At 46.0% G+C, this 25,579-nt stretch overlaps 4 protein-coding genes across 4 annotated transcripts in view; 1 reads left to right on the top strand and 3 right to left on the bottom strand.

Moving 5' to 3' along the window:
* The window catches only part of LOC309550687 (uncharacterized protein), a 411,684-nt gene that overhangs the window by 263,094 nt on the left and 123,011 nt on the right, over positions 1-25,579 (bottom strand). The window contains exons 7-10 of the mRNA XM_082251022.1: positions 6,605-6,732; positions 6,395-6,518; positions 6,181-6,278; positions 5,578-5,784 (exon numbers count right to left, since the gene is read on the bottom strand). Coding sequence (XP_082107148.1) covers positions 5,578-5,784; positions 6,181-6,278; positions 6,395-6,518; positions 6,605-6,732 — 557 coding nt within the window. The remainder of the gene's footprint in view (positions 1-5,577; positions 5,785-6,180; positions 6,279-6,394; positions 6,519-6,604; positions 6,733-25,579) is intronic.
* LOC309549786 (uncharacterized protein) overlaps positions 1-25,579 on the bottom strand; it is a 304,712-nt gene that overhangs the window by 154,762 nt on the left and 124,371 nt on the right. The window contains exon 2 of the mRNA XM_082250292.1: positions 21,909-22,040. The gene's annotated coding sequence lies outside the window, so the exon portion shown is untranslated. The remainder of the gene's footprint in view (positions 1-21,908; positions 22,041-25,579) is intronic.
* The window catches only part of LOC309550695 (uncharacterized protein), a gene marked incomplete at its 3' end in the record, with an annotated part of 321,308 nt that overhangs the window by 95,989 nt on the left and 199,740 nt on the right, over positions 1-25,579 (top strand).
* LOC309549791 (uncharacterized protein) lies at positions 12,001-20,663 on the bottom strand (the record flags this gene model as incomplete). The annotated part of the gene is made up of 4 exons (XM_082250296.1): positions 12,001-12,043; positions 13,992-14,104; positions 14,161-15,381; positions 20,520-20,663. 4 exons carry the CDS (start codon positions 20,661-20,663, stop codon positions 12,001-12,003), a joined length of 1,521 nt encoding a protein of 506 aa, XP_082106422.1.

Genomic DNA, 25,579 nt, shown 5'->3' on the forward strand with positions numbered 1-25,579 from the left:
CTGAATTGTGAATAGTTCAACAGTTGGAGTATCCCACTCATCCCTTCTCCTATCCCAATATGAAATAAAACCACAAAAACAACTACCCCTAGACTGATCATTGACTGAGCCAAGAACATAAAGTGTTAAGATTTCTGCAAGTTCTGCAAGCAGTTGCTACAGGTAACCCAAGGGAATCCTTAAAGTGTGAAAATTCAGCAGTCCTCTAGGGGGCAGTTCTACACCTTATATACCTTTCCTTTATTCAAGAAGGCTGCCGGGCGGGGGGGTTGGTTCGGGGGCCCGTCCCTTGGCTCTTTCCAACCACAACCCCACATAGGCACACGCTCATTCATCCGGCTCCTTGCTGGTGAGTGTCTTAGCATTTTTTTGCTGTTTCTTAGTAAATTGAGGCCTCTCTCTGTGGGATTTACCCTTCTCTTTCACTCTCTCATATTCTTTGCTTGCCTGACTTTCCTTTCTTCCTCTCTCATACCATCTTTGCCTCCCCTCTTTTTATCTCCATTCTCTTCATACCTCAGCCCCCCCCCCTTTGCCCCCCTATTACTTACCCTCCCCTCCCTCTTCCTAACCTCACTTCCCAACCTTCCTCTCGCCCTTCTTAACTCATGGATAACATCAGATCCTCTCAATCAATGCTAAGGGACTTAACGTCCCGGAAAAGAGGCAAATTTTGTTGAACGATTTAAACGATCTAAAATTGATATCACCTTTGTACAGGAGACCCACTTCACGGATGACAAGCTTCCACTATTTAAGAACCGGTTTTTCCCCTTGGCCTACCACTCTACTAACCCGGAGGCTAAATCAAAAGGAACCTCTATAATTTTTTCTAGTACGGTACCATGGACACTGCGCGCATATTCTAAAAGACCCCAATGGCCGATTTCTGTTTCTGAAGGGCAATATTGGTTACGTCAGAGGGACTTTGACCACCTATTATTCTCCCAACAGCCAGCAGGATGAGTTCATTACTAGAGGTATGGAGAAGCTCCTGGAGTTCTCTGAGGGTCAACTAATTATTGGGGGAGATTTTAATATCCCTCTGATTCCTTCGGAGGATACACCTCTGGGATCCTCCTCTGTCCCCCCCCTGGAGTCCGCAAACATATTGCAAAGTCCCTCCATAGTGCACAATTGATTGATGTTTGGCGCCCGATGCATCTTGGAGAACGAGACTATTCTTTCTATTCCTCACCTCACCAACTACACTCTCGTATAGACTATTTCTAGATGCTGCATTGTCAATTACACGCGATCCGTGACTCTTTAATAGGCTCTATTACATGGTACGATCATGCCCCTGTTATACTTTCTTACACACTAACAGACTTTCGATGGTCCAGAACCCGGATGTGGAGACTAAATGAAAGCCTATTCCAAGATGAGACTGTTTTGACAGATGTAGAGAATTAGACCATTTCTTTCAGACTAACACCATTGCAGATACTGACCCTGGAATCATTTGGGAGGCACACAAGGCAGTGATTCGTGGAGTGCTCATAAAGCATGGCTCCTGGATCAAAAAACAGCATCCAGCACAACTAGACTCCTTACTGCAAGCTTTACATGCGTTGGAGTCCCATCACAAACACACTCTGTCACTCTCCTCAGAGGTAGAACTTATGGCTCTACGTAGGCAAATTAATGACCTTTTACTTTACAAAACTAAGGCAGCCATGCAAATTTGTCGTAAAATGTCATATGAGTCGGGAAATAAGTGTGGCAGACTATTGGCTAGATCCCTCCAAGAAGAAACCTATTATCTCCAACACAGGTCAAAAAGCCACGTTATCTAGACATATCACACAAGAATTTAAATCCTTCTATGCCTCGCTCTATAACTTACAAACCCCAACCCCCAACAGACCCAAATAGAGGAATACCTGCTCTCTTTCTGGATGCCCTGGTTGTCCAACACTGACAGTAAATCCCTAGAGGCTCCCATCACCTTGGCTGAACTAAAACAGGCCATAGGTGGTTCCAAAGTGGGGGAGACCGGATGGGTTTACCATCCAATATTATAAAACACTCTTGCTGTCACTTGGACGGTTTATGGCTGACATGTTTAATACATGGGGCTCTGGGACATATATCCCCAAGGAGACTTTACAAGCTCACATTTCAGTCATCCCTAAAGAGGGAAAATATCTCATCTCCTGTAGTAGCTACCGACCCATTTCCTTGCTAAATGTCGATCTTAAACTGTTCACCAGAATTCTAGCAACTAGGATCCAACAACATCTGACGCAACTGATCCATTTGGATCAAGTTGGATTGGTGCCTACACGTGAGGCAAGGAATAACACAAACATGGTCCTCAACCTCCTACATGTAGCCAACAAGACCTGCACACCCTGTGTCCTCCTAAGCACAGACACCGAGAAGGCCTTTGATTGAGTAAATTGGCATTTTATGTTTGCAGTACTTTGACATGTGGGCATCGGCAACACCATACTAAATTGGATCTCACAAATCTACTCTGCCCCTGCTGCCCAGGTTAAGGCGAATGGTGTCTTATCGGACTACTTCACAATTACGAGTGGGACAAGACAGGGGTGCCCTCTGTCACCCTTACTCTTCACATTATCACTAGAATCCTTTTTATGTAGAATACGCCTCCACCCGGATATCTCAGGCATGACCGTTGGGGTGACCTAGCAGAAAATATCAGCGTATCCAGACAACATGTTATTTTCCCTCATGAATCCAATAATTTCTCTACCGAATCTTCTTCACAAGTTTGAGGCATATGGCACTCTGTCCAATCTAAATATCAACTTTACTAAATCTGAAGCTATGGGAGTAGGCTTATCAAACCCCCTCCTCCACCAACTGCAAATGAATTTTAAGCTAAAATGGATGAACTCAGTGCTGAAATACCTGGGCACTCATTCCACCCAAATTTTCACACATCTTCACGTTCGACTTTCTCCCCCTCCTAAAGAAAGTCCACATTCTATAAGATAAATCAAAATCTGGTCTCCATTCATGGTTTGGAAGATGCAACATTATTAAAATCTGCATACTCCCTAAGTTCCTATACCTCTTTCAAGCACTTCCGATATTCATCCCATCACATTACTTTAAACAAGAGGACACCCTATTAGTGGATTTTATCTGGGCACATAAGCGACCTAGGCTATGTAGGAGACTACTCTTGCTTCCTAAATGACTAGGTGGACTGGCAGTGCCGGACTTATGCAAGTACTGTCAGGCTACACAATTGGGGAGACTCAGACTGGTGTCGTCATGGTGAAGCGAAGCTTTGGCCCAGACTAGAACAGGCCCAATGCGACATACCCCTCCATAGAGCTCCACTGTGCCACCATTCACTACCAGACTCCATAAGACGCCATCCCCTCATAGGTTACATGATAAGAACCTGCTCTAAATTATTCACACAACTTTCACTTTCCCCGATGCACTCACCACTGACACCCATACTGGGGAATCCCCAGTTTACCCCGGGCTACCAATATAAAACATTCAGGACCTTGATGGAGTCAGGCTATTTCCAAGCCTCCCATTTTTCCACATCATCTAGTTGGCCTGCACTCAAAGACCTCATGGACTCCTCGGGACCCTACCGTCTAGATTTCTGGAGGGCATTGCAACTCCATAATTTCTTAAACTCATTGCCACCTCCCAGTGAACGCAACACACAACTTACACCCTTCGAAGAACATTGCTCTCAAAACAGAATTCTAACACAGGTATTATCCATGACCTATGCATTACTGATCACACCCCAGGGGACTTACCAACCCCCATTCTTAGCTAAGAGGGAACGGGATTTAGACTGTAACTTTAATCCAGACCAACAAAATCACATCATTCCGTTTACATTTAAATCATCCATCTGCATGTAAATACAAGAAACCAACTTCAAACTCCTAACAAGGTGGTACCGCACGCCGTCAAGGTTGAGCAGATTCTTCCCCACACTCACTGATCAGTGCTGGAGATGCCAGGAAGGGCCGGGGGACACTCCTACATGATTTTTGGTCGTGTCCTAAACTAGTGGAGTTCTGGAAGACAGTACATGAAATGTCTCAGAGGTTTATAAACCGACCGCTCCCCAATGACCCTGCTCTCTTCCTTCTCCATGCCTCTAACATCCCGGCCCAGACCTATAAAAATTCTGTCATTCGTCACCTTCTAAATGCTGCTAAAATGTTCATCCTTCTTAAATGGAAAAACCCACAGGCCCTGACTGTTGGCATGTGGCTCAAAGAAATAAATAGAATGGAAAACCTTGTTCTCTCGACACGTCCCCAACACGAACGATATACCAAAACCTGGGGTCAATGGAATATATTTGTCCTCTCTGATGAAGGCTGCTCTTTAATTAAGGGATGCAATACTAAAGAGACCTCATGTTGAGTTTGGGGGAGCTCTAAAATATTGGTGGAAAGTATTGCTGATGTAGGGCCATAGCTTTACCAATGATAACCCTCCTACCCCCCCCCTCCACACCTCCTTACCCCTCCCCCCCTCATCCCACCTACTTATCCTCTTCTGCCTCTCTCTAGGTTTCTTTTACTTCCCTCTCTCTTTCCACTACTTATTCACTTTACTTCTTCCTTCTTCTTCTATACGTTATGCGAAACTGGAACAGACAACTCCGGGTACTTTCTAGTCCTGCATAACTCCTCCCATTAGAGGAATTGTAGAACACCTCTTATTCTACGACCGATGTAGATCTCAAAGGTATAAATAAATTGTCTTCAATGTTGTAATACACTGTCTCAGCATATGTTCTATAAGGAATGTTACTGATTATTATGCCTGGAAGTTGTCTTTTATATAAATAAAAGAATTGACAAAAAAAAAAAAAAAAGAGATCTGACATGGATCAATGATACAACCTTACCCAACCAAACATCACTAAGTAATAATGCGATTGAAATGATGACAATTTTATTGTTTGGAACATGACGTTATATTGAGGATTGGAGATGGACCTATCATATGGTGTACAGTATCTCCTCCTGATTTGTTTGGAACAAGACATTAGACTCAGGCATGGGGCAGAAGACCCAAAACTCATAACCTAGGTGCCTATATCATGCACATTTTTTTTGCCAGCCGAATCCCAGAATCTCCATAAATCCAGTCTAGAGACATAAATTGTGTCTGCAGCACAGAGAAGGAAGATTATCCAAGAGAAATACAGGAATACAGGACGGGGAACACAGCTCAGGAAAGTGACCAGGGTATTACAGGCTGATATCACCCAGTCCCCGCCCTACTCTGGACCAATCAGTGAGCAGTATGGGTGGAGGAATGGATTTAGTGTTAATGACCCACCTGTGCTGATCTCTGTAGGAGTGTCCTCCTCTATAAATGTCCCCGTTATTCCATCCTCCTCCATAGACTGCTGATCATCCCTCACATACGTCTCTTCTTCTTCTGCTTTAACCTCAAATTCTAAATCGATTGGATCTCCACTCTAAATCAGGAAAATGAGAGAGAATATCATCTGTAAGATATAAGATTTATTATTGTGACATCACATAAAAATCCACACATTGTCTCCATGAGTCTGTGTTTTATAATCTCTGTCTCACCAACCTTGTAACAGTGAGGGATGGTGTGATCTTCCTGTGTGGAATCCCGGGAATACAGAGGACGGGGACATCTCTCTGGTGGGTTCCTGGTATTAGGTGGCTCCATCATATCCTTGTGTTCTTCTGAAAACTCCTCCATCACTCCATACTCCTCATCCTCCTCTTTATACTCTTCTTTAACATCAATATTATCATCCCCGAGGATTCCACTCTGAATATATAATAAAACATTTATTGTAACAAACATGCTGTATATAAATCAGAACTACCAATCATTGACAATCATCTACCTGATGATGGTGGGGGATGGTGTGACCTTCCTGTGTGGAATCCCGGGAATACAGAGGACGGGGACATCTCTCTGGTGGGTTTCTGTAGCTGGATGACTCCACCATGGTGTCCTGATACAGATCTTTGTGTTCTTTTAGAAACTCTGACTCCTCCATCACCCCATCCTCATCATCCTCCAATTTTATCTCTTCTTTAACCTCAACTTTAGAATCTCTCAGGTTTCCACTCTGAATATATAATAAAAATGACATCAATGGTAACAATGCAGATAATGTACAGATCCTAATGATACTATCAGTGATTGTTCCTCATCTACCTGATGATGGTGAGGGATGGTGTGACCTTCCTGTGTGGAATCCCGGGAATACAGAGGACGGGGACATCTCTCTGGTGGGTTCCCATTACTGGATCCATCTGTAGGAAACACACACACTGACTGAATACATTGTTTCTATGTGTTTATCAGATGATGGAGGATGTAGGTGGATCCTCCGTACTTCTCTCTCCTTTACAATAAAGTCTCCTCTTACCCGGTGATGTGAGGGTCGGATGATTCTCCATCATGACGTCCTTGTAGAGATCCTTGTGTCCTTCTAAATACTCCCACTTCTCCATGGAGAAATAGACAGTGACATCCTGACACCTTATAGGAACCTGACACACACAATGATACAGTCACCATCCAGACACATCCCTTGTCTGTTACTGGATAATGTCCCAGAATTCCCAGCACCGCTCACCTCTCCTCCATGATCTCTCTGGTGACTTCTAGAATCTTCTTTGTATTTCTCTATTCTATCAGGGAGGGAGGTGGAGGCAATGTGATGGTCATATGATCTCCAGACTTCACAGGAGGAAAACTCTAGATCTGAACACAAATAGTAAAATCAAATGAAATTCCCAGAATCCTCCTCACCTCACCATTCAGGTTTCCATTTGACTAAAGCCCCACCTCAGACTGAGGTATAATTTACCCACACAGGACCCCCACACTACGCAGAGTAAAAACTTGTTGCAGGCATTCTGACATCATTACATACAACGCAGGACTAACAGTCCCACTTTATGTGAGGATGCCAAGGGTCCGCCCACATCCTAAGAGCATGAGAAAAAAAAGCCAGATGGATGGACATTGGGGGGAGGAGCTGTGAGGTCAGTGTGATGTCATAGGACACATAGACTCTGAATGGAGGGACATTTGGAGGGGGAGATTTGAGGGGCTCTCTATTTGAGGCTCCCATGCAAACCAAATCATTGTTCCTGGGTGCCTCCCACTTTTCCTAAAATGAAGAGTAAACTTTGACCTTTACCATACAGAAATCTGTCAGGATTCTGTGAAAGTAATCTCTCATGTGATCAGGTGACGTGTGGAGGAACGGAGTGTAAATAGCAGACAATTTTCTCCAGAGCTCCTAATGGTGGGGATGGATTTTGCTGCATGCTGGTGCCAAGTTCCCATCCCCCCAGGGTCACTGCAGGTGTGGAGAAAAGCTGTGTAAGAGGATATGGAGGAGAGATGAGGAGGAGATCCAGGAATCAGGATAAAGGTCAGGACAAGCAACAGACGAGGGCATCCAAGAGATGAAGCCGGGGTCACTACACAGAAAATCAATCCAAGGAAACAACAGGCAGGACGAGGAATAGCAAGAAGGAGCTCAGAGACAAATGAGAATATTGCTCAGCCAATGGGAGATTATCTCAGCATGACTTACATAATGAAGGAGATGTGGGGGAGGGGAGGTGACCATAGATACATCGAAATTCAGCTGGTTCAGCAGGGATCAGTCACATTTCCATCCATGTGTGGTCAGCTTTGGAAGCAAGATATATTAATCATCAACTGATCCCCTTGAAGGGGTTAATCTACTCATTACCTCCTCTGCCGCCAGATCCTGCAGTGTCTCCCTCTACGTTCTATGGAATGTCCTCTTTACCTAACATCACTTCCTGTCTGTATTCCATAGAGACTTCCTGTCTGGGTAGAAGTGAGATCACCACCTTGTGGAGCTCAGAGGAACTGCAGCCCTGAGAACCGTCTGGTAGTGTGAACACGGCCTTGTGCTGTGTGTGTATGTACTGTATATCCTTCCCCTTTCTCTCCTCCCTGAGTGTGTATGAAGAGGCGGAGCTCCTGCTGGAACAGCGGTCGGAGGAGGAAGCCGAGTCTAGGAGGGAGACTGACAGAAAGCACAGCAGACTTGCAGGAGTGAGCGAGGAGGATCCAGTTCCTTTGCCATCGGAGGTGAGGAGAGTGTGAAGGATGTTTGTGACTCTGGTAGATGAAAAGCTGGGAGTCATATTGCTCTGGTGAGTGGGGAAGCACTACTAAGGGGGCGCCCTCAGCATCACGTGTGTAAGAGGTGGAAGAAGGCGTGGCTACATTACAGCTGGCACAGTTTGGAGCACGAAGAACTTTCACACCTTATCAACTTTTCATTCATTTGTGGACTTTTATGGAGCAATAGAACTTTGTTGAAGTAGATGCAAAGTGGAAGCAGTGGACTTGCAGAGAACACTATATTGAGCAACAAATATTGTATGATTACATGAATTTGCACAGGTTTTTACTTTATAGAAAGTATTATGAGATAATGAAGTAGGTGTAAAGTGGAAGCAGGAGATATTCAGGGAACAGCATCTTGAGCACAAAGCACTTTATGTTGTATATGAATTTGCACATGGATCAGTTTACTTCATTTATTGATAAACACCATAAGATGAATGAAGTAGGTGTAAATCTAGACCTAGGGAACACAAGGGAGGTGGAGTGGGAATCCTCCTATCCTCACAGAGCACCTTCCAGGTTCTTCCCTCTCCTCCCTCTCATCATTTGAAGCTCACTGTATACGTCTATTTTCTCCAATCTCCTCTAGAATTGCTGTGATTTATCGCCCCGCTGGACCGGTATTAACTTTCCTTGATGACTTCTCTGCCTGGCTGCCCTACTTTCTCTCTTCTGAAATCCCCACAATCATTCTCAGCGACTTCAACATCCCTGTTACTACGAACACTTCTACTACTTCCAAACTTCTCAGTCTAAGCTCCTCATTTGTCCTGAAGAAATGGATACACAATGGATAGAGGCTTCTACTCACTCTGGTGACAACACCCTCAGCCTTGTATTCTCCCACCTATGCACTCCATGCATCCTCTCCCTCCCTAAACACCACTAGGGATGGGCGAGTGGTTTGGGCCGAGGAGAACTTCACCAATCACCTGAATTTTCTGTGTGCTCTGTGTTTTTTTTTTTTTTTTTTTTTTTTTTTTTTTTAGTATTTAAATCCTGCCAAGCGCACAGTCAATAGGTTGTTAGGACACGGCACAATCCTGATCTCGGTAAAGAGTCAATGACATGACTCTTTGCCCATGTGATCGGCTGTGTCCAATCACAGCCAGTCACATGTAAATGAGGAAGTGCCGTTATTCGCCTCTCCTCGCCTCACACTGTCAGTGTGTGAGGCGAGGAGAGCCGATCAGCGGCTCCTCCTCACAGGGGAGACAGATACATGTAATCAGGGCACTGATCATCAGTGCCCTGATTACACAAAATGTAAATAAAGTGCCAGTTACTGCCCAGCATCAGTGCCCACAATCAGTGCCCATAGTGCTGCCAGTCAGTGCCTGCTCATCTAGGCACTGATGGGCACTGACTGGCAGCACTATGGGCACTGATTGTGGGCACTGATGGTGCTGCCCATCAGTGTCCATCAGTGCCACCCGTCAGTGCTGCCTCTCAGTGGCCATCAGTGCCACCTATCAGTGCTCATCAGTGCAACATATTAGTACCTCATCAGTGCCCATTAGTGCAGCCTATCAGTGCTGCCTCATCAGCGCACATCAGTGAAGAAGAAAATTTTATTTATTTTCAAAATTTACAGAAAATAAGAAAAACCTTTTTTTTCTGTCTTTTTTTTTGTAAGAAATAAAAAACCCAGAGGTGATTAAATACCACCAAAAGAAAGCTCCATTTGTGTGAAAAAAAATGATAGAAAGTACCCAGGTGAGGTGTACTCAGTATCTCTGCCTGGGACAGCGGGAAGCATCAGCTTATTCAGCTACTGCTCTCTCCGCTGCCGACACTCGCTCAAGGCACTCTAAAGTTCTGGGGTGGCAATTCCGCAAGCCCAGAATGTGATCAATGGTTTGCCGACCCTGGACATGCGCTTCCCTGGTTTAATGTTCTAGGCTACATCAGAGGGCTCTGTGGGCCACATCAATGAGCTCCGTGGGCCAAATCAGAGGGCTCCACGGGCCATATTAGAGGGCCCCGTGGGCCACATCATAGGGCTCCATGGGCCACATCAATGAGCTTTCTAGGCTAAATCAGAGGGCTCCGTGGGCCACATCAGAGGGCTCCATGGGCCACATCAGAGGGCTCCGTGGGCCACATCAGAGGGCTCCGTGGGCCACATCAGAGGGCTCCGTGGGCCACATTAGAGGGCTCCGTGGACTACATCAGAGGGCTCCATGGGCAACATCAGAGGGCTCCGTGGGCCACATCAGAAGACTCCGTAGGCAGCATTAGAGAGCTCCACGGGCCACAGATTGAGCACCCCTGGAATTTACAAACTATTGGATATATATCTGAAAAGTGATCAATCCTGATGTACTAATGGCCAATTTCCTTTCTTGAGGCCCGAAAATGGCAAGGCAGTACAAATACCCCCCAAATTACCTTTTTTGGAAAGTAGACAGTCCAGTGCAAGGCTGGGATAAGAGGTGAAGAGAAGGGGAGGCTGCCCCGGGCACTGTGGCATCATGTGAGGTAGGGAGGCACTGCAAGGAGATTGATGGAGGGGATTTAAGGGGAGAGGGGGAGTTTGAGGGTGGCAGGAAGTAAGAGTTGCTCTAGGAAAATACATTTGGGGGGGGGGGGGTATGCTAGGAGTGGTGATTGAGGTGGATTTGTGTTGGGGGGGATGAGGCAAAAGGCTTTGTGATGGGGTGATATGGGGGGTTTGTGCTAGGAGATATGCATACTACAGGAGATGGTCAGAGACTGCAGACACGATGCAGGAGATGGTCAGAGACTGCAGACATAGTACAGAAGACAGTCAGAGACTGCAGACATGATACAGGAGATGGTCAGAGAGTGCAGACATGGTACAGGAGAAGATCGGAGACTGCAGACATGATACAGGAGATGGTCAGAGAGTGCAGACATAGTACAGAAGATAGTCAGAGACTGCAGACATGATACAGGAGATGGTCAGAGACTGCAGACATGATACAGGAGATGGTCAGAGACTGCAGACATGATACAGGAGACGGCCAGAGACTGCAGACATGATACAGGAGACGGTCAGAGACTGCAGACATGATACAGGAGATGGTCAGAGACTGCAGACATGATACAGGAGATGGTCAGAGACTGCAGACATCTTACAGGAGATGGTCAGAGACTGCAGACATGATACAGGAGACGGTCAGAGACTGCAGACATGATACAGGAGACGGTCAGAGACTGCAGACATGATACAGGAGATGGTCAGAGACTGCAGACATACAGTAGTACAGGAGACGCAAAAGGAAGGAAAAATGGTCATGGGACTTTAGATGAGGTAGGTTGCTTGCTTAAATGACCAGATAAAGTGAAGTCTCAAAAATGTTTATTCATTACATGAGTGATAATATATATATAACAAATACGACATCACATAATCCAGATAGAATTACAGATATAGAATGTAGAGGACTGGCATCAAAAAAGGGTATCTTGCCATGTATTTACACAATTCATATTATAATAATATACAATAATAAACGTGTATATATATATATATATATCATGAATAATACATGGTTAGTATCCAGATACATATGTCTTCACATCTATATCTCTACGCGTTTTGTGGAACTTTCATCCACTCATCAGGAGCTTGATAAAAAAAATATAAGCTAATTTTAGAATACAAAAATCTTAAAAAATAAAAAGAATACACCAAATTGCTCCCTTAGAAATATCGTATACATAAGATCCTACTACTTACATGTAACAAACCAAAGCAGGCCCTGTGACCATAAGGGAATGAGAGCACAGTGAGGGGAGGAGTCTAACCTGGGGCTGAGGCGGGTATAAGCCAATCGGTCCTAAAAAAAGGAGGGGAGGGGACCCAGCAGATGCAGACCCGGACACCTATAATTCCAACAAGTGTAAAAGCACATGGTGACCAATTATTCTAAGAAACAGGAGAGTATAAAAATAAATAGGGGGTATATGCATATATATATATATAAAGGAAAAATATAAAGACTGCAGACATGGTACAGGAGATGGTCAGAGACTGAAGACATGGTACAGGAGACGGTCAGAGACTGAAGACATGGTACAGGAGACGGTCAGAGACTGCAGACATGGTACAGGAGATGGTCAGAGACTGCAGACATAGTACAGGAGATGGTCAGAGACTGCAGACATAGTACAGGAGATGGTCAGAGACTGCAGACATGATACAGGAGATGGTCAGAGACTGCAGACATGATACAGGAGACGGTCAGAGACTGCAGACATGATACAGGAGACGGTCAGAGACTGCAGACATGATACAGTAGACGGTCAGAGACTGCAGACATGATACAGGAGACGGTCAGAGACTGCAGACATGATACAGGAGACGGTCAGAGACTGCAGACATGATAGAGGAGACAGTCAGAGACTGCAGACATAGTACAGGAGACGGTCAGAGACTGCAGACATGATACAGGAGATGGCCAGAGACTGCAGACATGGTACAGGAGATGGTCAGAGACAGCAGACATAGTACAGGAGATGGTCAGACACTGCAGACATAGTACAGGAGATGGTCAGAGATTGCAGACATGGTACAGGAGACGGTCAGGGATTGTAGACATGATACAGGAGATGGTCAGAGACTGCAGTCATGGTACAGGAGACGGTCAGAGATTGCAGACATGGTACAGGAGACGGTCAGAGACTGCAGACATGGTACAGGAGACGACCAGCTCATTGGGGAGTCTTTTGGCAGCAACTTAGGCCCCAATGTGATAGGCACACTCAGTACACAGACTGGAGGTACAGCAGAGATGGGGGATGGGCCACTTCTATGCACTCACCCCTCACTTACATTAAACATGGCAGGCTGGTCTCTTACCCCTCCCCTCGCAGCTCATTTCCTGAAGCAGACTGTGTCTCATGCCAGGGATGTGATGATGATGATGATGTTGGCGCCGAATGGCACTACACCCACCCATGGGGGAGGTGACAGAGATACAAATCCCAAGGAAGGGCGGAGAGCGTGGGGAGGTGGGGGGGGGGGGCTTCACGTTGATGTTCTGCATCGCCCACTTCCTGAAGCAACACCATCCAATGAGAGGGGAACAGCGCCGGATGCAGCCAGGCCAACGGTGCATGTTAATCCAGCAATGATACTTCTGTGGGGGGAGGAGCCAGGATGACGTCACGCACAACCACGATTATTCTGGGTTCCGCATCGTAACCGAATCGGAAAAGGCTGCATGGCGATGCGCCGATCATTTTCAACACCCCCAGTGACAACGTGAGTACATTGATCAAATTGTCCATTCAGTCCATAGGGGCCTATGAAGAGAATCTTCAGCTCCATCTAGTGGCCATAATCCAGTATTTGTCCCAAAATACCTCAATTAAAAAAAAGCGAAATTACACATTATGGCCACTAGATGGAGCTGACGATTATAGGAAATCACACATTTTTTTTAAAAACAGACCTCTAAATGTTTGTGAAATCTTCCCGCTCAAAATGTACTCAGCCAATGAAAGGTAAGGACTCCATTTTTATTTTTCTCCTGCTATCAATGGCCAACACGGGACAACACTTCATCCATGTCTTTGGTGATCTCTGATCTCCTTATGAAGTGTTTCTTACATGATGACGATCAGCCATGGAGTATATCTGAGGTGTATATCAGGGTGTGCTTCTTCCCCACATGTCCAGCAATATTCATATAGAAGACATTTCCCGCACTCAAGGCACTAATACACCTTGAGGGTTGTGTGGGATCCCTGATGTACAGGAAGACAGGACTTCAGTGAGGAACATTTCCCTCACTCAGGACAGGAAAGTGGCTTCTCCCCCGTGTGAGATCTCTAATGTCTGTCACGATTGGCCTTCAGTGTAAAAAAAATACCTGCAAACAGCACAGGGATACGGCTTCTCCCCTGTGTGAGATCTCTGATGTCTGCAAAGATTGGACTTCTGTGAAAAACATTTCCCACACTCAGGACAGGAAAATCGCCTCTCCTTATGACACTTCAGATGTGTGAAAAGATCTGACTCTTTCACAAAACATTTTCCACACTCAGAACAGTGATTAGGCTTTTCATGTGAGTCTTTTGATGTGCAGCAAGATGTGACCTCTGTGAAAAGCATTTCCCACACTTAGGACAGGAATACGGCTTCTCCCCTGTGTGAGATCTTTGATGTGTAACAAGAACTGATTTCTCTGCAAAACATTTTCCACACTCAGCACAGGAATATGGCTTCTCTCCCGTGTGCAATTTCCGATGTTTGGTAAGATTTGACTTCTGTACAAAACTTTTCCTGCACTCAGGACAGAAATACGGCTTCTCCCCTGTGTGCACTTTCTGATGTGTTGAAACATGGGACTTCTGTGAAAAACATTTTCCGCACTCAGGACAGGAATACGGCTTCTCGCCAGTGTGAGAACTCTGATGCTTGGAAAGACATGACTTCTCTGAAAAACATTTCCCGCACTCAGGACAGGAATACGGCTTCTCACCAGTATGCAATCTCTGATGCGTGGAAAGATTTGACTTCTCTGAAAAACATTTCCCGCACTCAGGACAAGAATATGGCTTCTCACCAGTGTGCGATTTCTGATGTCTGGAAAGACATGATTTCTCTAAAAAACATTTCCCACAATCCGGACAGGAATACGGCTTCTCACCAGTGTGAGATCTCCGATGTGTGGAAAGAGCGGACTTCCTTGAAAAACATTTCCCGCACTCAGGACAGGAATACGGCTTCTCACCAGTGTGCAATCTCTGATGCTTAAAAAGAGTGGACCTCTCTGAAAAACATTTCCCGCACTCAGGACAGGAATACGGCTTCTCACCAGTGTGAGATCTCCGATGTTTGTAAAGATCGGACTTCGCTGAAAAACATTTCCCGCACTCAGGACAGGAATACGGCTTCTCACCAGTGTGAGATCTCTGATGCGTGGAAAGATATGACTTCTGTGAAAAACATTTCCTGCACTCAGGACAGGAATACGACTTCTCACCCGTGTGCAATCTCTGATGGGTGGAAAGAGAAGACTTCTGTGAAAAACATTTTCCGCACTCAGGACAGGAATACGGCTTCCCACCAGTGTGCGATCTCTGATGTCTGGAAAGATTGGACTTCTGTGAAAAACATTTCCCACACTCAGGACAGGAATACGGATTTCCATCTGTGTGACACCTTTTATGCACACGAAGATTTGATTTAACACGGAAACATTTCCCGCACTCAGTACACAGAAATCTTGTTGGAAGGATAGCACAGTCCCTCACAGCCTGAGGTTCCTCAGGATAAGAGGAATACGATGGTCCGGCACCGTCCCTCACAGTCTGAGGTTCCTCAGGATAAGAGGAATACGATGGTCTGGCACTGTCCCTCACAGTCTGAGGTTCCTCAGAATAAGAGGAATAGGAAGGTCCATCTACACTGTGTGGTGTCGGATGGACATTTGAGGTAGCCGGGTTTTCTCCTGGATTATACTGTGTGATGTCCTCATCTTCTACTTTACAGTCTGGAGACAAAGTGAGACAATCCTCTGAGGTTTTCCTCATCTCCCGTCCATGTACTAAAATAGAAATAAAAAGATTATTACTAGACATCAGCAGATTGGTTCCCCTAAACCAGGACTCCGCCCATATCAGGCAGCTTTGTCTCTGAGGATCTTACAATTCCCCCCTCAAGGTATCTAGTAAATGGGTCCTCTGATCTCCTATCAGTTCATTTCTTTATTCAAGTACCTTAGTCAGAGAGTGAGGAAACAACGAGAACTGTCTTTAATAGGAGTGACAGTGATGAGGGGATTATAGGAACGAGTGTCCCCTCCTCCTTTATCACTCATTGCCATCTTCCCAACACAAGAAGTCCTACACTTCCTTATTTAGTCCTTGATTTAGTCATGAATAACAGCGGGGCTGAGCCCCACCAGAGGTCAGAGAGTGAGGATGGGGGGAGAACAACCAAGATGAAGACTGGACTGATCCTGAAGACCACCATCATTGGGTTACTGACTCCTCCCTCATTATCACTTTCTGTTTAAGGTTCTAAAGTTGGAGGATGTTATCACATTATTATCACCATGTAAAAGTCTGTCCTTCAATCAAATCATCAGATATAAAATGTCCAGCTGGTAGGAAATGGGTGGAACAAAAGAGAAGCCATATTTTGTGTATATATAGCAGTGGGTAGAGGGGAGAGAGCAGAAGTCAGGAGTATGTAATGTACAACATAGAGTATATAGTGCAGGGGTCAGGAGTATGTCATGTACAACATAGAGTATATATTGCAGGGATCAGGACTCATAATATTGGTGTTCAGTAATCAGTGGTGGCTTACATGTATTTATTTAGTGTTAATGACCCACCTGTGCTGATCTCTGTAGGAGTGTCCTCCTCTATAAATGTCCCCGTTATTCGATCCTCCTCCATAGACTGCTGATCATCCCTCACATACATCTCTTCTTCTTCTGCTTTAACCTCAAATTCTATATCGATTGGATCGCCACTCTAAATCAAGAAAATTATTATAATCAATAAATATCATCTTCTGTAAAATAATAGAATTTTGGTCTTACTATAAAATCCTTTTCTCTGATGTTCATTGACGGACACAGCTCCAGAATCTTCTAAACCATTGGGACGTCAGCATTGTTAAACATGAGGGGTGGGAAAAAACAACAGAAATAAATTCCCAAAAGGCTAAACCTAGCCAACCAGATATGGAGCTCAAACAGGAGTACCTGGAGCTCACCTGAAAACAATACACCCTCAAAGAGGACAAGGTCCTCTCAAACAGCGGCCTGCAAATCCCTGCAGCCAAAAGCAGCATCCGCAGATGCCAGTACATCCACTTTGTAAAATTTTGTAAAAGTGAGCACAGATGACCAGTGGCCGGCTTGCAAACCTGTATCACTGACGCCTCATAGCAGAAGGCCCAGAAGGCACTAAGCGCCCACGTAGAATGCGCCTTAACAGGGAACAGAGGAACCTGACTCTTGATGGACTGGGCCTGCACCACCGTCTGTTTTGTCCATCTGGAAATGGTCGCGCCAGACTCAACCAACCCCTTGCAAGGTCCATCCGTAAGGACAAATAGTAAGGCTGATCTCCAAAATGACTCGGTTGCCGCAAGGTACACCATGAGCGCCCGACCCACATCCAGAGAGTGCAAGGTAATCCCCCTAGGATGTTTAGACTTAGGAAACAGGGAAGGCAACACAATGTCTTCATTCAGATGGAAACCAGAAACAACCTTAGGAAGTGAAGACTGACAAGGGCGAAGCACCACTATCTCTGTGAGCCACCAGGTAAGGTGAACAACAAGACAACACCACCAGCTCCTGCACCCTGCATGCAGAAGTAATAGCCACCAGGAAGGCTACCTTCTGTGACAATATAATCAGAGGAAGCTTGCTAATATTTTTGAAAGGCGGTTACTGGAGAACCGACAGCACCAAACTGAGATCCCATGGAGACAACGGAGACCGAACTGGGGGAGCCAAGTGGTTAACCCCCTGAACAAAGGTGCAAACCAAAGAATGCATAGCCAAAGAATGGTAAAAGAAGTCCGCCAAGGCCAAAAACCTGGCCCTGGATGGTACCCAGGGCCAGGTGCTACTTAACACCTCGTTTGAGGAATGCCAAAATCCGAGCCACCAAAAGGGAACGGGGATGACCCCCATGAGACTCATACCACACAATGTACATCTTCCAGGTACGATGGTAAATCTTCCTAGAGGTAGATTTTCTAGCCTTTAACAGCATGGGAATCACCAATTTAGACAACCCCCGATCCTTCAGCACCTGGTTTTCAAAAGCCAAGCCGTTAAAGCCAGCAACTGTAAAGCAGGATGGAAGATTGGCTCATGGGCCAATAGATCTTCTCTGAGAGGAAGTCTCCAAGAGGCATCGGTGACCGGCCTTACCAGACCAACGAACCAAGACAGACAAGCCAGTCTGGAGCCACTAGGATGACTTCTGCCTCGATTCTTCACAAAAGACTGGGCAGAAGTATTAGCGGGGGAAAGGCATATATCATATGATACTGGCCCCAATGAACCACCAGTAATCTGTGGCGTCAGCCAGAGGATCCCGAAACCTTGCCTCAATTCTATGTACCTTCCTGTTGAGACTAGAGGCCAATAGGTCCAACACGGGAGTTCCCCACCAGAGACACAGCTGAACCTTAGAATGCCAGCTACCTACCGAGCTGCCAGGACACTTTTTGTGCCCCCTTGGTGATTGACATACGCCACAGCCCTGGCATTGTCCCATGGAATCCTTACCAGGCACCCCTAAAGGCGATTTGACCAATGAGCCAGACAAATCTTATCGTCTGAAAATTCAATATTTTCATCGGTAGTCTTGACTCCTCCAGAGTCCAGACCCCTTGAGCACATTAGTGCCCAAAACGCCTCCCCATCAAGACAGGCTGCCAACCATGGAGACCACCGTCCAGTACAGGGGAAGGAAGAATTTGCCCTGTTGAAGAGCTGGAGAGTGAAGCCACCATATCAGGGACCCTCTCATATGCCGGCTCAACAGGATCTGCTTCTCCAGAGACTGCGGATTCTTTTCCCACTTGCCAAGAAACTCTCTATGCAGAGTTCTCAAGTGGAACTGTGCAAACAGAACCGTCTCAAAGGTAGACACCATCAGGCACACCCGCATGCAAGTCCTGAAAGATGACCGTCTGCTGGACAACAGGAGCCAAATCTCATCCAGCAGATTTTGGAGTTTTTTTCCCTGGAACAAACAGCCTGGCTAAAGCCGAGTCCAGAGTCAGACCCAGATAGTTCAACTTGGTGGACGGAACCAGAGGAGGTTTTTGGAAGCTCAATTTCTAACTGAACTCCTGCAGAGTCCGTACAGTAACTTCTGGGTTGTCCTTTTAAGCAGTCAGAGACTCTGCTCGCTGAAGAACAGTGTCCAGGTTCCCAGTACCGCAATCCCCGGCTGCCGCTACAATGCCAACACCGGGGCCAACACTTTTGTGAATACCCGAGGATCTGAGGCAAGACCAAGATCCTTTGTCTTGAGATCCTGAGAGACGAAAAGGCTGCATATGAGCCGAGAAAAAAAAAAAAGCCCATGTCTGCGACGAGACTCCTTGCTTCTGGCAGCCTGTGATAGAAGAGTTCTCTTCCCCCCTGTAAGACCCTTAATGATATCATCCATATCATGCGCCGAAGGACCACTCCTGTCACGGACAGCCTAGAAACTAAGGGAGCCGCATCCAGAGAGGCATCACAGGCAAACTGCATCCCCTGGACTAACTGGTCTAACTTCCTCAAGGAAGCTGTTCCCCCTCCAGATCCTGGCGCAAAACTTGCCCACCCTGTTAAGGTCTGGGACACCAATGCTATTCAGCCCCGAACCGGCCACAGTAAACATGTGGTGGACTAAAGTCTCGGCTCTCCTGTCAAAGGGGTCTATGACTGCAGTAGAAGAGGAATCATCCTCACTAACAGAGCACTCAAGGTACATGGACGCAGACCCAGTAGGGTCGCTACATACTAAGCTCACCCTGAAACATAACAGTCAGGGGAGACTGCCAACTGTGATCCCTCAAGGGGACACCGGCCAAGGGTCCACAAATGGACCACCTATGAGACCCTGCAAAAGATAAGGGGGGTTGCCTTAAGAGCCCACCATAGAGGACATAATAGAACATAGCCCCCATTAAAGGTGGGCCTGCCCACTGTGACGTGGACACGCAAGCAGGGTACTCTGGCTCACACAATAATGGCGGCATGACTGTCACTAAAAATGAAGCGCCACCTGGTTTAAGACAGGTGCCAAGCTAACCATATGGCCCAGCAGGACGCAAGACAGCGCCAAACTCAGCCGCATGGCCTAGTAGGCCAGGACACCAGCCCCAGGGCAGAAGAGGGGAAGGCGGATGTCCACACGGGAGGCAGTGGCTTCAGCCGTCCTCATCAGAATGGGGGTGCTGCGGGGCAAGAGGCATGCTGGGACTAAGGCTGTGACCAGGTCTATGCACCCTCGTGAGATGGTTAACTCGCAGGCCAGACCCTGTCCAGTGGGGCTATGTCACGGCCGATCTAGCGCGGAGCTGAGGCCTGCGCACGCTCAATGGCCGGACTGGGGAGACCTTAAGGATCTAGAACATCCAGTCCAGCAGTTGATTGTAATTCTCACAGGAACAGAAAAAATGGTAGGACCAGAAATCCCAGCAAGGAACTAGGTCCTTACTCCTGAATAGGCAGAAGAAACTGAATGCCTATAGCAGAGTGTGGGAGTATGCCCCCTGGGACTGCCCCATAGGCTTGGTAAAGCTTTTTCCTGCCTCATGTCCTTCTCCTGTATGGGGCAGCATAACCCAATGGCTAAGAAGATGCTGGAGCTGCGTCCTTCAATGAGCGAAAGAGAAATCAGCTTTATTATTGTGACATCACCTTCAAGCACTGAAGAAAGAGTGTGGCTGCCGTAATACTTGCAACGCAAATGCTCAGAAACACGTCGCATTCCAGTGATGCATTTTGTCCTTCGCTGCTGAGCCACCAGCGTCTCAAGCCTCGATCTAAGTGTATATCCACCATATGGCCGGCTTCCTCATAACGGTGACCAGCAAGGTGAACCCTGCATTGCGCTGCCAGTGAACGGACTTAACGTCCACGGATGACCCTTGGGACAGCCTTACTATTATGAAGTGCCTGTTCTTATCTCCAAACATGTGAGTTGCCAATTATATACTATACAATAAATCGGTTTTAAATTCTGCACTTAGAGCCGCCCTCCCTCTTGTTTATACCAGCAGCCTTGCAGGAATATGGCTTCTGTTCCTGTATTGATGGCAGCCCTAAGATATTGGCCTATCAAGTGCACTCCACCAAGTATATGGACTTCTTTATGGGCATTTACCATGAGATTTGTAGCAACTGCGCCTTACTTTTGTTTTAATCTTTGTTTCCACCAACCTTGTAACAATGAGGGATGGTGTGACCTTCCTGTGTGGAATCCCGGGAATACAGAGGATGGGGACATCTCTCTGGTGGGTTCCTGGTAGAAGGTGGCTCCATCATAGCCTTGTGTCCTGTAAACTCCTCCATCACTCCATACTCCTCATCCTCCTCTTTATACTCTTCTTTAACATCAATATTATCACCCTCCAAGTTTCCACTCTGAATATATAATAAAACATTCATTGTAACAAACATGCTTGTATATAAATTAGAACTACCAATAATTGTTCCTCATCTACCTGATGATGGTGAGGGATGGTGTGACCTTCCTGTGTGGAATCCCGGGAATACAGAGGACGGGGACATCTCTCTGGTGGGTTTCTGTAGCTGGATGACTCCACCATGGTGTCCTGGTACAGATCTTTGTGTTCTTTTGGAAACTCTGACTCCTCCATCAACCCATCCTCATCATCCTCCTCTTTTATCTCTTCTTTAACCTCAACTTTAGAATCTCTCAGGTTTCCACTCTGAATATATAATAAAAATGACATCAATGGTAACAATGCAGATAATGTGCAGATCCTAATGATACTATCAGTGATTGTTCCTCATCTACCTGATGATGGTGAGGGATGGTGTGACCTTCCTGTGTGGAATCCCGGGAATACAGAGGACGGGGACATCTCTCTGGTGGGTTCCCATTACTGGATCCATCTGTAGGAAACACACACACTGACTGAATCCATTGTTTCTATGTGTTTATCAGATGATGGGGGATCTAGGTGGACCCTCCGTACTGCTCTCTCATTTACAATAAAGTCTCCTCTTACCCAGTGATGTGAGGGGCAGCTGATTCTCCATCATGATGTCGGCACCGCTCACCTCTCCTGTCAGCAGCTCGATGATCTCTCTGGTGACTTTTAGAATCTTCTTTTTATTTCTCTATTCTATCAGGGAGGGAGGTGGAGGCAATGTGATGGTCATATGATCTCCAGACTTCACAGGAGGAAAACTCTAAATATGAACACAACGACTAAAATTAAATGACATTCCCAGAATCCTCCTCACCTCTCCGGTCAGGTTTGTGTTTTATTAACCGCTTGCTGACCGCCGCACGACTATTTACTGCGGTGGTCAGCCCCCTACAGGCAAAACGATGTAGGACTACGTCGCTCACATACGAGCCTCTAGGGGGCCGAGCGCGTGCCGCCGGAGGCGCGCTCCCGCCCCGCTCGCTGTCATCCCCGCGCGAGTGACTGCCGGCTCAGATGTCCGCCGGCCACCCGCAATCTCCCGCTGCAGAGGGAGAAAGGCAGGCGGCTAATGTAAACAAAGCCGTCTGTCATTCTCCCTGATCTAACTGCAGACATAATATGATCCTGCTATGTAGGATCGTATGTTTCTGTGGTTACATCACAAGCCACGCCCCCCACAGTTAGAATCACGCCCCTAGGGATACATTTAACCCACTGATCACCAATAAAGTTAACCCTTTCCTGCCAGTGTCATTTTTACAGTAACAGTGCATATGTATAGCACTGATTACTGTAGTAATGTCACTGGTACCCCCAAAAGTGTCAAGGGTCCAATCTGTCCGCCGCAATGTCGCAGTCCAGCAACAAAAAAAAAAAAAAATTGCAGATCCCCGCCATTACTAGTAAAAAAAATAAATAAATAAAAATTACATAAATTTTTCCCGTAGTTAGTAGACGCAATAACTTTTGCGCAAACCAATCAAAATACGCTTATTGCGATTTTTTTTTACCATACATATGTAGCAGAAAACAAATTGGCCTAAAATGTTAAAAAATTTTGATCTTTTTTTGTTTATAGCGCAAAAAATAAAAATCGCACAGGTGATTAAATACCCCCAAAAGAAAGCTCTGTTTGTGGGAAAAAAAGGACGTCAATTTCATTTGAGTACAGTGCCGCACGACCGCACAATTGTCTGTTAAAGTCACGCAGTGCCGAATCGCAAAATAGGCCCTGGTCTTGAGCAGCCAAATCCTCCGGGGCTTAAGTGGTTAATAGAGATAAGAGTGATGTCATGTGACCTCCCAGAATCCTCCTCACCTCTCCAGTCAGGTCTGTGTTTTATTAACCACTTGCCGACCGCCGCACGACTATTTACTGCGGCAGTCAGCCTCCTACAGGCAAAGTGTCGTAGACCTATGTCGCTCGCCCCCGCCGCTCTGGGGCATGCTCCCGCGTGCCCCCGGCCCCTCTGATGATCTAATTGGGTTCAGAACCGATCAGTCATCAGGTCCAGGCCAATGATTTTTGGCCTGGACCTGTTGATCGGTCCTGCCCAATCAGATACTGGACTCACCATGCCTCTCAGCAAATAGCTTGGAGTGTCTACTTTGCAAAATTGGGTCATTTGGGGGGTTTTGTGCTATCTTGAAAACTGTGACAGGTAGTGCGGAGGTGAAATGCACAATTTACGCCATTAGAAAACCTGAAGATTTTGATTGGTTTTCGGGGTCCCGTACACAGCTATGCTCCCAAAAAGTCTCACACATGTGGTATCCCTGTACTCAGGGGAAGCAGCAGAATGTATTTTGGGGTGTCATGACATACCCATGGTATGTGTGAGCAATTTATCTATTAGTGACAACTTTGTGTTAAAAACATTTTTTAAAAAATGTAATTTTCCCGAAACTTGTGGCAAAATATAAAATATTCCATGGACTCGCCATGCCTCTCAGCAAATATCTTGGGGTGTCTACTTTCCAAAAAGTGTGCCATCTTGAAATTTCAGGGCCTCCGAAACTGTGATGGGTAGTGAGGAGTAAAATCAAAAATTTACGCCATTAGAAAACCTGAAGATGGTGATTGGTTTTCGGGGTCCCGTACACAGCTAGGCTCTCAAAAAGTCTCACACATGGGGTATTTCCATACTCAGGAGAAGCAGTAGAATGTATTTTGGGGTGTCATTCCACATATACCCATGGCATGTGTGAGAATTGTATCTTTTAGTGACAAGTTTGTGTTAAAAAAAAAATAAAAAATAAAATTTAATTTTCCCAAAACTTGTGGCAAAATATAAAATATTCAATGGACTCACCATGCCTCTCAGCAAACAGCTTGGGGTTTCTACTTTACTAAAATGGGGTCATTTGGGGGGGGGGGGGTTGTGGTATCTTGACATTTCAGGGCCTCCTAAACAGTGATAGGTAGTGAGAAAATGCAATGAAAAATGTACGCCCTTTGAAATTCTGATGGTGGGGATTGGTTTTCGGGGTCCCGTACACAGTTGGCTCCCAAAAAGTCTCACATATGTGGTATCCCTGTACTCAAGAGAAGCAGCAGAATATTATTTGGGGTGTAATTACACATATACCCATGGCATGCATGTGCAATATATCATTTCAATGACAACTTTGTGTAAAAAACAAAATTTTTTTTATTTTGTCATTTTTCAAACACCTATGACAAAAAAATGAAATATTCAATGAGCTCAACATGCATCTTAGGACATTCCTTAGGATGTCTACTTTCCAAAAAGTGGTAATTTGGGTTTTTTTTTACTGCCCTGCCATTTTAGCACTTCATGAAATGAAATAGGCAGTCAGAAATTAAAGCTGCGTAAATTTCAGTATTTACACTTGAGTATTTTGGATATTTTTTAAAAGACAAAGTTTAAAAACGGAATTTTTGTAAAATCTTACCTGTAAAATTCCTTTCTCTGAGTCCTCTGACAGTCGCCGCCTCCTCTAAGTCATCACTGTTGGGTATTATCTTCCCATCCGCAGGAGTAGCTAGGCATATAGACTTAGTCCAAAGACAAAGACATTAGCATATACACACCCATGGGGGCTGTCCCATCTGGTCAATACCCCCCCCCCTGCATCACCACTCCCACCTCAGTTTGGTAGCATAGCAGTAGGTAATAAGAACCCCAAAAGAGGGGTGGGGGCGGCGACTGTTGGAGGACTCAGAGAAAGGAATTTTACAGGTAAGATTTTACAAAAATTCCGTTTTCTCTTACGTCCTCCGACAGTCGCCGCCTCCTCTAAGTCATCACTGTTGGGATGTCCCAAAGCAGTATAGACATGAGGGGTGGGAGACGCAACCGTAGAAAAGGCAACGCAGTACCCACATCAGAGAAAGGAATCTTACATGCACCGTAAGAGAACCAACTGGGCAACAGAACAAACAATGCTCAACAGGAGCAACAGCCCAGGAAAGCAAATACCAACAGCCAGGGACCCAAAAAAAAGGTCAAGGGTCCTTCATGGCACTGCCGCACTGAGAACTTTGCGGCCAAAGGAAGCATCAGCCGATGCCAGAACATCTACTTTTTAGAATTTGGAAAAGGTGTGCACCGACGACCAAGTCGCAGCCTTGCACACCTGGGCCACCGAGGCCCGATGCCAATAGGCCCAGGACGCACTCAAAGACCTGGTAGAGTGCGCCTTAACAGGGAAGGGCGGAACCCGTTCCTTCAAGGCATAAGCCTGCTCAATGGTCTGTCTGATCCATTTGGCAATAGTTGCTGCCGACGCAGCCATGCCCTTCCGAGATCCCTCAGGAAGGACAAACAGGGAATC

This window comes from Pelophylax lessonae (genome assembly GCF_965119305.1).
Source record: "Pelophylax lessonae genome assembly, chromosome: 3".
NCBI lineage: Eukaryota > Metazoa > Chordata > Amphibia > Anura > Ranidae > Pelophylax > Pelophylax lessonae.